Here is a 15000-nt window from a genome sequence, read left to right as displayed (position 1 = left end):
AAAAGACTTAGTCGACTACAATAACACCACTACTTAATTTATTGATTTCGATTTGTCGAACCTTTAGATTACGGGTCATAAAGGGACAAAGCATTAACAACAAACCTCTGCTACACCTTTAAAGAGGATCGCTAGTAAAAGAAAGAAAATATTTACATTTTCATCAAAACATGCTACTGGTTTCAATCAGTTTAAAAAATCATTTAATCATGTTGAAAGAGAAAGGAAAACAAATTGAAATAAATTAAATTAATCTTTCTTGGTATCTGATACCACGAAAAATTAATTTAAAGATTTATTTAATGACTAAATTATTTTTAACACGATTGAAACCGGTAGCATATTTTGATAAAAATGTAAATATTTTCTTTCTTTTGTGCATGATAAAGTTCTCAAAGAATTTTCTTGTTTTTGTTTCTTCACACACACACACACACACAAACACACACACACACACACACACACACACACACACACACACACACACACACACACGTGCATATATACGTATATAGATATTTATATATAATAAAGTGTGATATAAATAATATATCATATGTCACATATCCCAATTGGAGATGCATCATATCACAGACATGTGTACTTCATACACCATACATGTATATATACCACATATCACACATTTTCCGCGTATTAATACACCGAAATATGTATGTTTTGAAATATATACACTCACAAAAACATACATATACACCCTGGAAACGCACACAAACACATGCATGGTATTTATGCATACTGCTTGTGTGAAAAAAGTATCTTAGGATTCCTACTAGTATTAAATAATTTAATTCTTATAGTAGTTCATAGGACATACTATATATATATATATATATATATATATATATATATATATATATATATATATATATATATATATGCATATATATATATATATATATATGCATATATATATGTTTATGTGTATGTACGTATATATATATATATGTATATATATATATATATATATATATATATATATATATATATATATGTTTTATACATATATGCATGTGCGTATGTATGTGTATATTTATAATATTTTTTGCACTTTGATCATAACTAAAAGACTGAAAAGCAATATATATATATATATATATATATATATATATATATATATATATATATATATATATATATATATATATATATATATATATATATATATATATATATATATATATATATATGTATATATATAATACTGCTTCTTGGTATAGAAATGTGTAATACATATACTTTCATACTTATATACAATACATATATATATGTATATATATATATAAACCATGTCACATCATACCACAACTAACAAAATGTGAGTAAAATATCGACACATTCACACACACACATACACAGACACATACACACACATACGCACGCACGCACACGTACACACACACACACGCACACACACTTGTAGCAATATATTTGATCAAATTCTTCGCTTTTCTTTTTGTTTCTGTCTTTCATTTTCCTGATTTCTTCAGTGTTCAATTGTTTGTTTATTTATTTTATTTATTCATTTATTTAATTATTCATTTATATATTTATTCATTTATATATTTATCCATTTGTTTATCTGTTCATGTAGTCATTTATTTATTCTGTGGAATGTCATCACCTGTTGAATATCGTGGAACTTTTTATTGAGTTGAAAGAAAAAGTTGGAGCAACGCATTTGGGAGGATCCGGCGTACCAAAGGTTTCCACGTTAAGTTTCTCGCTCTTCTTTTTAGAAGGGGTCAACCGAACTGCATTACGAGAACTAATGGACGGGTCTTCTGGGAAATAATTGAATGGTGTCAACAAAAACGAGAGTTCTGTTTCTGGTGTGGGGACATTGGGGAGATCTTCTGATCGTGGGATGTGGTAAGTTCCTAGAGTTAACCATGTCACAAGATCCTGTAAAACAAAGAAACGATAAGAGAAATTTAGTAATTTTGAAGCAAATAAAACAATAAACAGTGTGTATATACAGTGTATATACATTGTAGTATATACAAGGTTTGCACACAGAGAGAAAGAGAGATGACAACAGAGGTTTATATATATATATATATATATATATATATGTATATTGCTGATAGTGATATCGAAGTTTTGGCTTAGTCATCTTGGTCAAACGTTCTCAGTTATGCGATTAATTTGTTACTTAGAAGGCACAGTCAACCTATTCCTTGTAAATATATAATAGTTTTGGAACATTCTATTTAAAAGTATTAATTGCTCTTACAAGTAATATTTAATTTCTTTTCATATACAGTTGTACACAAGAAACATTCTAATCGGCGAGAATTTCACTTTGATGATATTAATTGTTCTACTGACTAAAAATCAATGGTGAATAGTTAAATAGATGGATAGATAGATGAGTGTATATATATATATATATATATATATATCTATATCTATATATCTATATATATATATATATAGTAAGAGAGAGAGAGAGAGAGATAGAGAGAGATGGAGAGAGACAAAAAGAGAGAGGGAGGGAGAAGAGAGAAAGTGAAGAATGAAAAGAGATGACATACTTAGATTATGAAAAATTTTCCCCTAAATGTCAAGGTCAACATTTTAATTGGCGAGAGTGTCACTTTGATAATGTTAATTGTTCCACCGACTAAAAGATCAATGATGAATAATTTCTCGCTGGCTAGATTTGAACACACAACAGTGAGGCTTCAAATAGAATTATATGAAGCATTCATCAATATATAAAAAAAATGAAGATATGCGCAGCTTCATTTCACTGACAGGTGCATATTTCATGAATGTTGCCTGTTTATATCCACTCAAGCCTTGATGATATTTGTCCAACAGTTCACAAACCCCAAAATTACAAGCAATATACTAGAAGCGAAAGGATAAATCCTGAAACAGTATCTTACCTCATCATTAGAGCACAAAGCACACAAACGTACAATAAACATTAAAACATCGATTTACATTGAGCTGAGGGTAGTTTATTTACACATTTCTGATTGGTTAATTCTGAAACCCATGTATAGATTGTATGGGGCTCTCTCGCATTATAATTACTGACCGAATCTTTGATTATGCTATTTCTAATATTTGAAACGATTATTAAGCGACCTATGTTAGAAAATATAATATTTGTTTTCGTTGTTTTCTTTTACTGACATCACTTTACATATTTTGCCTAACTTCTCAACTACATTGCTCAAAGGATTTTTCAATTGTATATATCATTTAATCAAATACCGATTTTAAACTTGAGATCTCTGTCAACATATGGATACATTAACGTGTATAAATTATATATAGACATTCTAAACGGTTAAGATACATATACATCTTATGGAGTATAAACTATATGCTTGCAGTAGATTATCATAGATGGACATCTTAAAGTATAGAAGCAACTTATATTTTTCCTCAGTTCTCTCTCTCTCTCTCTCTCTCTCTCTCTCTCTCTCTCTCTCTCTCTCTCTCTCTCTCTCTCTCTCTCACTTGTATATTCCGTTTAATTTCTACTCAGAACTGGTGTTCTCTATTTTGAAGAATAAAGGTCATTTGTGTCCACTAATTTTATATAGCAAAATATCCATGCCAATATTCGTTAATCTCTATAACCTAATATTCCTACTTCGTAAATTTATTCGACTCCTCAATTAAGATTCTATTTACATCGAATGCCCCACCTCTCAACAATAATAATGCTTAGAAGGAGGTGAAACAGGAAGAACATACGCTGCACAGAAACCCCTATGAATCATGTATCAAATTATATGTATTAATAATGTTAGCTAAGATCCCGAAAAATTTTAAATATTACTGATTTTATTATAAAAGAAAGTGCGTTTGAATATTTCCTGCAGGGGTTTGAACTCAGAACACTAAGAACGGGAAGAAATGCTACAAGGTAGTCTAGTGTGACGTTCTTACAGTTCCACCAATCCAACACCCTAGATTGGTATATTTTTTTTATCGATCCCAGAAGGATAAAATGCAAAGATGACTTCAGTGGGATTTGAACTCCGGGTCTAAAGAGTTGGATCAAATAACGCATGGTGCTGTAGCTGACATCGTAACGATTTTGCCATTTCACACATATAGGGAGAAGTTAAAGGCGTGCAATGTATCTTTATGCAGTAAATTGTTAATGTTACATTTAACATTCCTCAAGATGCAAAACAGAAATATTGCGGAGTTTCAAATAACAACATAAAATATTGCACAGAAAAATAAGAAACCATCACCAAACCAGCTTCTGATTTTAATCTACGCACAAGGTAGTTTTAGCAAGCTATTGCGACATGCGCTTATTTCAGTTATAAGGTTTCTATTAAGTTGAATTTAATTTGTATCACATGCAAGTAAGTTTTATCACAATGCTGTACGCTGCTTGGTTGGTTTATATTAATGTTATATAAAAACGTCAATATAAGCAGTTGGAGGGTTTTGTTATTTTGAAATTAGTATAATCTATGGTGGAAGAACTGAAGTTGAGTTATTTGCTGAAGCATAGAGCTTCATGATGTGTTTGCTTTTGTTTATGTAGAAGATGGCTGTTGGGACAAAGTATTTGATTTCTCTGAGAAAAAGGTCAATAATATTGATTAATTTGAATTAATATAGTATATAGAAGGTTAAACAAATGATTTTCTCCCCTTCACTCTATCTATCTATCTATCTATCTATCTATCTATCTATCTATCTATCTATCTATCTATGCTTAAATACATGCATTCGTACCTACATTCATCCATCTATTCATTCTTTTATTCGTTCATTCATCTATTAATACATATATGCATGTATATATATACATACATGTATATATATACATGCATGTATATACATGCATGTATATATATACATACATCCATTATCGTACTTCTATTACTCAGGCGCACGACCTACTCCTCTCCACTCTTGGAGCAACTTAATATAAACACAGTTAAACACACACACCCTACACACGCAAACACACACCTAAATACACACACACACACTTAAATACATATATACTCATATCTAAATGCACATACACACACATACACACACAAACATATCAGCGTACTTAGTTTTGTTTACTGAATTCTATATTGTTCATCTTGTTCATTTGTGAATCTTTTAACGACTGGATACTGCCATTTTTGACATGTAGGCTCTGTTGCAGACGGAACATCTTGGAGAAGTCAGATATAATGCTAGTTTCTGGTCTTGTTGAATGTGTTTTATCTCCATGTTCAGCTCCTTACTCCTCAACAGTGGGACCGCCAAAGTGAACAGGGAGGAGTGGTGATGGTGGAGGAGGAGGCAAATAGTGATGTCTTTCATTCTTGAAGGGTTATTGAAAACTCCCCTTGAAAGTGGTTTTCAGTTGGTCTTTGAACTGCTTCTTTGGTCTCAACACACACACACACACACACACTGCTGCACATGCACACACATACACACACACACACACACACACACACACACTGCTGCACATGCACACACATACACACACACACACACACTGCTGCACATGCACACACATACACACATACACATACTGCTGCACATGCACACACATACACACATGCACACAAGCATACATACGCATATACATCCGCATACAAACACACAGAACAAGTGTAAACACATACTCACATAACTGGGAGAGAGAAAGAGAGAGAGAGAAGAAAAAAGGGAGTGTGTGCGAGAAAAACGGGTGAAAGTGAGCCATACCCGCACACACATTTGCTGTACTCTCATATATTGTTACACTATCTTAACCTCGTGATTTTATTGCTTGATTAATGATAATGTTTGATAAATGCTAATTAGGGAGGTGAAAGTATTAATTAATTTTAATATGTTACCATGTCAACAATGTCGTCATCGTCCTCCAAGAAATCGGAAAATTTGACTGCCGGGTTCTTGGTTCCAAACAATGCTGTGATTGAACTACTTTTCTCTTCTCTGTCTTTAAACTGAGTCACTGCCATCTGATAACGTGACCATGATATCGAACTTTCCATGTGAAAATTCTCTGGCAATAGTTGTTTTACCATTCCTCTATTGTGTATCCGATAGCCTCTGGGTACACCGTGATAATTAGTCTTATCATTATTTAAAATAGTGTGATATTTCGGCGTATTGAAATTGTATTTGTGGATGGCTTCCTTCTCTGTACGTTTCAATTTCCGGTCAAGCCAGTACTGGTGGAATTCTTCGTAGTTGTTTCTCCAAATATTGCTTTTATTTTCAACTTTTACATCCCAAGTTTCGTATCTGTTTTTCTCTCCTAAAATGTCTAAGTCCACCTTGAAATGGAAAAGATGTGCATGTATGCTTGCGACAATGTTTTCATCGACAGGTACAGCATAAGGTCTCTCAGCTTCGGAAAAAGTTGTTGTATAGACGAACCCCGTGGAGTAGATTTTAACTTCCAAGGCGCCGTTTTGGTAGAATATGTAGTCGAATATATAATCGTAATTGTAGACAACTGAAATAGTTCTAACAATAAGAACGTTGTTAACCAATCCGGAATAGAATACTCCTCCTCGGATGTTGTTGGAATGGTGTCGTCGGAACGGTGCATCTTTGTTGAATTCAAAAATACAAATTGCATTTTGGTAAACTTTTGCTTGGTCAAATTCTTCGGTAGCATGCGTTGCATTTAAGAAAGTCGCATGATGAGGACAGTCGATTCCAGGAACGAGTCCGAAGCCTTTTCCTGGTAGATCAACTGTATCGGCAACGTGCATATATTTCATGAAAGGGTTAAAGCCACTGTAAAGCACCGCCATTTCTTGAAGACTCATTTCATACACAATTCTATCGTTACCAAATCTGATATCAAAGAGCTGAAGACCCTGAATTGCCGAAACACGATAGTCAAACGACCATTTCATATATATCACTTTATTACCCACAATTTTATATCTTTTACTTGAGGTTTCGAATTGTTGTGGTCCAGTAGATGGCTTATTGGGGAACAGTTTACCCCTGGAATGAAGATAACCTCGAGTACTTTCACGTAGTTTTTTTGTGTTCACTCTCATTCGAGGAAAACTATTCTGTTTGTAAGTTTTTAGAAAGTGTTCTGTAGAATTATAAAGGATGCCCGAGTGCCAGATTTGCTCAATTTTCCAATCTTTGATATTTTTATGATTAATATTAATTAGCAGTTGAAAGTCAATTGGATGAAGGGTGGGGAATTCCAAGTTATAAAACAACGGAATCCAAAGTTTTCGTTCGCGGACAAACGATGTAGAAACAGGAGCGGCTGTGAAAGTTAAGCAGAGTTCTTCACATTCGTGAGGTGACAGTTGTGCACCATATATATCCTGTAATACCTTGTTGAGACTTGACATGGTTTCTGGAAGGACTTCGTACATAAGCGCCACAATTTCGGGGTTATTGTACGGCCTAATTCTAAACGGCAAAGGGTTTTCCTTTGCAGTTTTATTATTTAAGTAATGATATTTTGGTTTCGGTAATGGCCCAACGATATATTCTTCTACCATTGGTAATCTTCCTTGGCCTTTCATTATGATAACTTTGGCTTGTCTTGGTGGCTCGGGGCCGACGTGATCAAGAAACCGGAGAACTTTTAATTTTTTAGGTGTTTGTGATTCCATCAAAAATATATAATTATCTGTAATTTTCGCTTTCGAGGGATGGACTAAATTTAAAGATTTCTGACTAAAAAGGTATTTTTGAACAGCTTCGATCTCTTCGACGTTTAAAGAATCGAATATTCTGTGCTTTCTGTAGCGCAGTTCAAACATATTCGGCCCTACATCGTCAACCGGTGACTGTTTCTTATTGCAGTGTAGCGCTTCTAGGCTGTCCTCTTCACCACTGTAGTCACCGATAGCTAGCAGAGTCAGAATACCTGTTAATAAAGAAATGTTTACAAGAACTGACAGAACAAAAAGCCCTTTCACAGTATTAATGTCGGCCATTATTAATATGTTGTTGTTATTGTTGTTGTTGTTGTTGTTGTTGTTGTTGTTGTTGTTGTTGTTGTTGTTCTTCTTCTTCTTCTTCTTCTTCTTCTTCTTCTTCTTCTTCTTCTTCTTCTTCTTCTTCTTCTTCTTCTATCTAATTTTGTTGTTCTTTGTAGTTATTGCTGTAAAAGAAGAAAATCAAGTGAGCTGGACAAAGAAAGAGAAAGGATGAAGGGAAAGAGAGATAGAGAAAGAAAGAGTGAGGGAAAGAGAGAGAGAGAGAGAGAGAGAGAGAGAGAGAGAGAGAGAGAGAGAGAGAGAGAAAGATAGATAGATAGAGATAGAGAGGAAGGGGAGAAAGAGGGAAAGAGAAAAAAGAGAGACAGAGAGAGAAAGTGAGTGAAGGAAATACAAATAATTAATTTTCTTCGGTTTATGAGAACAGCAATGAAGAAATATGCGTTGGAAAAAGGAAAATTAAACGAAAACAAAAACGACACAGAAACACAACACCAAGGAAAAATAAAATAACAACAGCGATGACCAATGATGATAAGCAGAAGATACTATCACCATCACCGCCATGACCACCGCAACCACAGCGACGACGACGACCCCATCTCTTCTAACAGAATTTTAACTCAGAACATAAAAGAACATAACTAATCGTTTTTTAAAACCTACTGCTTCAAAGTAATGATGATTAATGATGATGATGATGATAATGACGATGACGACGATGACGACGACGGCGACGATCCTTTCTACTATAGGCACAAGGCCCAAAATTTGGGAGAATAGTCGATTACATCGACTCCAGTATTTAACTGGTACTTATTTTATCGACCCCGAAAGGATGAAAGGCAAAGTCGACCCTGGTGGAATTTGAACTCAGAACATAAAAGTCGAGAGAAATACTACTAAGCATTTTCCCGGTTAATGGTTTGATTCTGCTGCTTTAATAATAATAACAATAATAATAATAATAGCAATAATAATCCTTTCAACTATAGGCACAAGGCCTGAAATTTGGGGGAGGGGGATAGTCGATTACATCGACCCCAGTGCGAAACTGGTACTCATTTTATCGACACCCGAAGAATGAAAGGCAAAGTTGACTTCGGCGGAATTTGAACTCAGAACGCAAGGATGGACGAATTGCTGCTATGCATTTTGCCTGGCGTGCTACCGATTAATAATAATAATAACGACGCCGATGGCGATGATGATGATGATGATGATGATAATGATGATAATGATGATGATGATGATGATAATTTGGAGGTGAGCATGATTTTGTTAATACACTGATGTAAAAGGTATCCATTAGCAGCGATGAAGAAAATAAGAATCAACTGAGGAAAATACTGTGGTGTATACCAACGTATGATGTAATGCATTAACCTATTTTCTGAATTTTAATACTGTTTAATGTCTAATGTAAGATGTGCTATTGCTAACGTTCGCTTTAATCGTCGAATGGCCATCACATGCAAACACGCTAACGGAGCAGAGTTTAAGTAAATACCAGACAAATTCAGCTGAAAATATAACTTGACAAACAATGCAAATAGAAACCTCATAATTCTTTGAATGTGATGTTATATAAAATGTACGAAAATTGTTGCATGCAAATGCCAAATAACGTGAAGCGATTAAATCTGCGGTCCCCGAGAGAAATGTTGGCAATTTAAATATAATTTATCTAGGTTTGCAAATAATACAGAAATGACATAAAAAGATTCTGAAGAAATATGTTATTCCTCATGCTTACACTTCTGGTCAAACGCCTCAATACAATGATAAAATAAAAGATTATCTTGTGTAAAATTTGGTATTTAATTTTAGTCCATTTCTTGAAAGAGGAAATCACAGGTACTGATATAGTTTTTGCTATAATTCCCCTTTCGTTTGTCGTTCAACAAACCCAAGGTACAATTGATCCCATGTATACTTGTGCAACCTTTGCAAGAGTTTAGCAATGCCCAACCCTTATGATATCAGGGAGTTTTTAGAAATAGAAGAGCTGATTTCATCGATACTATCTCAAGGGAGAACTCTAAATTCTACTTGAATATTCTAATGAACTTGCTTAAACATTTGACCATCCATAATTACACTATAAAGCATTCAGCCCTGTATGTGAACATGCGTACAAGACTGGATTAGAGCAGATAAAATGACTTTGTTGGGTATAAAATCAGAATCATCTCCTGAAGGGAACACTTCAGAAAATAAGTGGGGTATTATGAAAAAAAAATATTAAAAAAGCAGTTAATATATATAATGCTCCATGAATTTTAGATTTAAAAGGGAAGATACTGAAGACATGGAGAAGGAAGATAATCCCAGATTACTGTAAAAAATTTGGTTGATCAAACTGATGCTGCGAGATGATTCTTTATCAATTTCGGATTGAGAAGGGAAGATACTGAAAGTATTGCCACGGAAGATAATCCCAAATCACTGCAACAATTTGGTTAAAAAATCGCTGGCCATATTGATGCCTTGTTAGAGATAAAGAGATACACACCAAGTAGAGCAATATAATAGTAATATTTGAACTTTTCTAAAGCGTTCTTAGTTTATCTGTTTATCTTATTACAAAACATATTCCATATTTTTTTATCTGCAACACCAATTATAGTATAAAACGTTATATTTGTCAGTGTATTCATATTTTTGAGCAGGGCTATAAATACTATATCTACAATTTACTTCAAAGTAAGACTATTACTATATACATAGAGAAATTGTGATCACGAAGTAACCTTCGATCTCAGCAGGATCGGCTAATTGAAGGAGATACATAAAAAACAGTATCAGGTACAGAAATATAGAATCTTACAGATGGATTGTACAGTGGAATCCAAGAGACCAAACAAATAAACAAAATATATAAATATACAAACGGAAAAATACATACACGTGATAGACCTGACACAAACAATAAATACATAAAACAAACGTATATATGAAATACAAAATCAAACTTCAGCATATTTTGAGAATATCGATTACTAAGCATTGAAAACGTTGAATCAGAAATATACTAACGAAAATATGAACACAATTGGATGTAAGAATGACTTAAGGGTAGAAACATTTAAATTTGGAAATTTTGAGTATAAGAATAATGGAAAAGTAGAGAAAGTTAAAGAATAAAGATCGATAGATCTGTTTATGGACCAAGGAAAGAAACCTCCCCTAAGTTAAAAACTTAGCGATAAAATATCAACAACGTTATTATTAAAATGTATACTGGGACATCATCAAATATACAAATATCAATAATGGTTTCTGATTTAGGCACAGGGTGAGCAATTTTGAGGAAGGAGATAAGTCGATATCACCGACCCCAGTATTTGACTGGTACTTATTTTATCAACTTCGAAAGGATGAGAGGCAAATTTGATTTCGGCGAGAAATGAACTCAGAAATATAAATATAAATATTAACATGATAACGCAACTAATCCATGGGATCACAAAGATGAAAACTAGAATCCTCCCCAAGAAAAATCAGCGTGAGCCCAAAACAAACAAAACAGCTCTCCTATAAAACTATAACGTGGCTAACGTACGTCTTTAACAAAACCAAGGTTATATCTCAATAACTGATCTTTCTTTTTGCATCAGAGACTGATTAATAGCCCAACTAGTACTAACCATCTATAAAATTCTGGTGAGGTCCCCAATAGAAAACTGCTGTCGCAGCTGGGACGGTGCTGCTGCTTGCATACACATAAATGTCCCAGATCACATTCTCTGGCCTACATAGTGCTATCTTGTCTATCTTTACTACTACTACTACTACTACTACTACTACTACTACTACTACTACTACTACTACTACTACTACTACTACTACTATAATGGCCTCTGCTGTTCAGAGTTGGCTGGTTTAATGTCATTTCGAGTTTGTTACTCCCGACTCACTTGTCTCTCCTCTCCCCACATAATGCTTCCACTACAGACAGCTCTAACCACTATGCCCAGTTTATCTTCCTCACAACGTCAGCGTTCTGGAACCCTGTAATTATCTTTCCAGCAGTCATCGATCCGCAACTTTTTAAATACAACGTTAACCACCCTAGTCTCACTGTTCTGGGAGAGTTTGTGACGGTCATATATACAGTTCCTTCATCTTGACATAACTTATTTAAACTTAGGACTTATGTCTGTTGTGATCCATAGGAGTCATAAAGTCGAAGTTTATCCCAGTTTCCATGGCATGAGATCATAACAGCCCCCGCCTCAATGACCGGGAAGCCGGTCCGCTGCAGGACTAACTTCCCAGCTATTGTTGGAAATCATTTACAGCTAAGTGGACTGGAATAATGTAAAATGAAATGGTTTTGCTCGAGAACACAAAGCAATATCTGATCTGGGAATCGAAACCATGATTATACGATCATGAATGCAATACTCTAACCACTAGGTCACGAGACTTTACATAGATATAACTAATGGGTGGGGTGGGGGAAGTTTATAGCTACAATATTCTGAAGTGGAAGATAGAAATAAGGAAAAGTGATGATGGCATTTAGAATATAGTACCCGAAAGTCGATGCAGAAGGGCTATATTTATCACGAACATTAAACCTTAGGGATCTTCTGTAACTAGAAACTATTATTAAATACAGAGTGAAAAAGCAAATAAAGGCAAACTAATACAAGTAACTATAAAATATAAGCAAACCAAACTGTTTCCGTGTTCAAGAGAAAACAATTACATACAAAAACAGAAAACATGGTTTCGGATAACAAACTGCTACGGGGAGGAAGGAGAAACAAAAACAAATGCATATATATAAAAGAAACGAAACTGAAAATGGTAAAATGTCATGTTAAGATGATAGCATGAAAAACCTTAACATTGCCAAACATCTGACAAGACCAAATAAAGAAAAATTGGATAAAGGCAAAAAAATATAGCTCTGGTTGAAAAGTTCAGGAATGAAAGCTGAAAGAAAAAGATTTTTGATTGCTGCATAATACCGAAGTTTTCCTACCAAGAAACAACGTATTTTTTATGTGTATTCTACCGAACGAAGTTGAAAGTATCTGTTAAAAACTGACGAAATTATTTAGGTATAAAGATCTGGAAATAGGGACAGCCAGATATATGAATTTAGGTTAGGGAATCAGAAGAATTGATAAATTTAAATATTGTAAATCTTAGTTATAGATGAAATTAGAATGTAATCACATTCTGTCTATATTTTTGTAAAGAGGAGAAGTCTCATGACAAACCATCTCACGGTTGGTTGAGCGCTTCTCAGCGAAGACCTACCCGTTACCCAGTCAACAGAACTGAAGTTGGACGTATTTTCATTGAGGATCTTGGTCGATCCCCAGAAAAGACACGTCCAGCTTCTTTCTCTGGCATTTCTTAACTCATTGCCTGCCATAAAGCACTCACCCTTACTCTCTTTGTATCTCTCTTTACTCTTTCTCTTTCCTCTCTCTATATGATGTAAAGCGTGACTGGAGAAACCAACCAACCAGCCAACCAACCAACCAACCAACCAACCAACCAACCAACCAACCAACCAACCAACCAACCAACCAACCAGCCAACCAACATTTATATCGGCTATTATTATATAGAGATAACAAGAACTAGAAAAACTAATATTATACTGATGATGATGTTGATGTTGATGTTGATGATGATGATGACGTTGACGACGACGATGACAACGACGACCATACGACGACGACGACGACGACGACGACGAGGAGGATGGTAATGATAATGATGGTGGTAGGAATAATAAATTTATGACGTAATTTTCGTTTTAGTTTGGTCTTAAAGTAATTTTTTTCAAAAGAATAAATTTGATTTGAATTTCATGAAATATTCATGAATGGGCTATTAAGGATCAAATTAACGGATTTCCCTTTTTATCAGGATCATTTCCATAATTGTTAGAATTGGCACTATCAGACCCCCATCTCGGAAAAAAAAATAACCTTCTTTCTTCGCTTAATAATGACTTGAGCCGGGGTGTGGTGGTACTTTCTTTTTCAAGAATTTTGTTTGCGGTACTGTTTCGTTAACACTAAAAATTTTCAGTTCACTTACGTTCTCAGAGTTCTTGAGGAAGACATTAATTTTGTCATTGTTCTCCCAATTTCGTCTCACCAATAATAATTAGAGTTAAGATTTTCGATGTGGGCGCTATTTAGCCCAAGGTCAAGTCTATGGCTAAAGGTGCCTGTTGGAGCAAACATTCGGTCAAAGACGTTCTAACTGCTATCGTTTAGGTTCCTTTTTTCATACTAAGTATATTTAGAATCCCTTGAACTAATGAATCAAATGTTTTACGGACACACATTCCTCGTAAAAGAGAAACTGTTCTCCTGTGAATAACATAACAGCGATTAGCATATTTACGTTCGAATCTGACGGAACGTATTCAGAATAAATACGTAAGTCATTGTTATATCTAGAATAACATTATCTAAAGTGTCTTACCCTTATAAAAAAGCAGGGTATGATATTGAGGAGAATTTGGTTGCTATTTTTATTAAGGTATATGACTATGTATAGGTTGTAGCTACGTTGGCTCTGATCCCATTGGTGTGAATTTATAATATGTCAATGATTACTGCAAAGAGATTTATTTACTGGGAGACAACTCAACAAACTGTATTTGATTTCCGATGGTATCTAATTTAATTTCTCTTATACCCAAAATCTCCCATAAATCACGAAGGTTAAACCCCTTAACTTACTGAACATCATGATGCTGATCCGAATGATAAGGTAATAATAGATTTTATTAATCGCACAAGTCCGTGGGCTAAATTCATAGTCATCCGCAGATATTTCAAATTTAAACTCGAAATCGCTGTACGTATACAAAAAACCGAAATATTCACTCGAGTTCATCAAGAAGCTAGAGGGATCAATGAAAAATTGGGGATTTTAATCCTCGAATGAATACATCTTTAACTGATTTATAAACTACTACAATAAGACACTAGCTTAGCAAATGCAAAAGCAAAAATTAATTATCAGTAAGATATATATATACACCTTCCCCTTCTCCCTCCTCGTC

The 15000-nt window shown here is 34.3% G+C and overlaps 1 protein-coding gene across 5 annotated transcripts in view; it reads right to left on the bottom strand.

The window, feature by feature from the left end:
- Positions 1-1466: 1466 nt before the first annotated feature.
- The window catches only part of LOC106869685 (putative amine oxidase [copper-containing]), a 509414-nt gene continuing 495880 nt past the window's right edge, over positions 1467-15000 (bottom strand). For all 5 annotated transcript variants that reach the window (XM_089347071.1, XM_089347070.1, XM_089347072.1 and 2 more), the window contains 2 exons: positions 5856-8113; positions 1467-1923 (listed from right to left, as the gene is read on the bottom strand). In XM_089347071.1, the coding sequence (XP_089203197.1) occupies positions 1639-1923; positions 5856-7946 (2376 nt within the window). In that variant the 5' untranslated portion in view covers positions 7947-8113 and the 3' untranslated portion in view covers positions 1467-1638. The remainder of the gene's footprint in view (positions 1924-5855; positions 8114-15000) is intronic.

The sequence above is a fragment of the Octopus bimaculoides genome, chromosome 2 (genome assembly GCF_046866305.1).
Source record: "Octopus bimaculoides isolate indiv1 chromosome 2, ASM4686630v1, whole genome shotgun sequence".
NCBI classification, from domain to species: domain Eukaryota; kingdom Metazoa; phylum Mollusca; class Cephalopoda; order Octopoda; family Octopodidae; genus Octopus; species Octopus bimaculoides.
The sequence above is the reverse complement of the archived record's forward strand: the minus strand, read 5'-3'. Positions and strand labels throughout refer to the sequence as shown.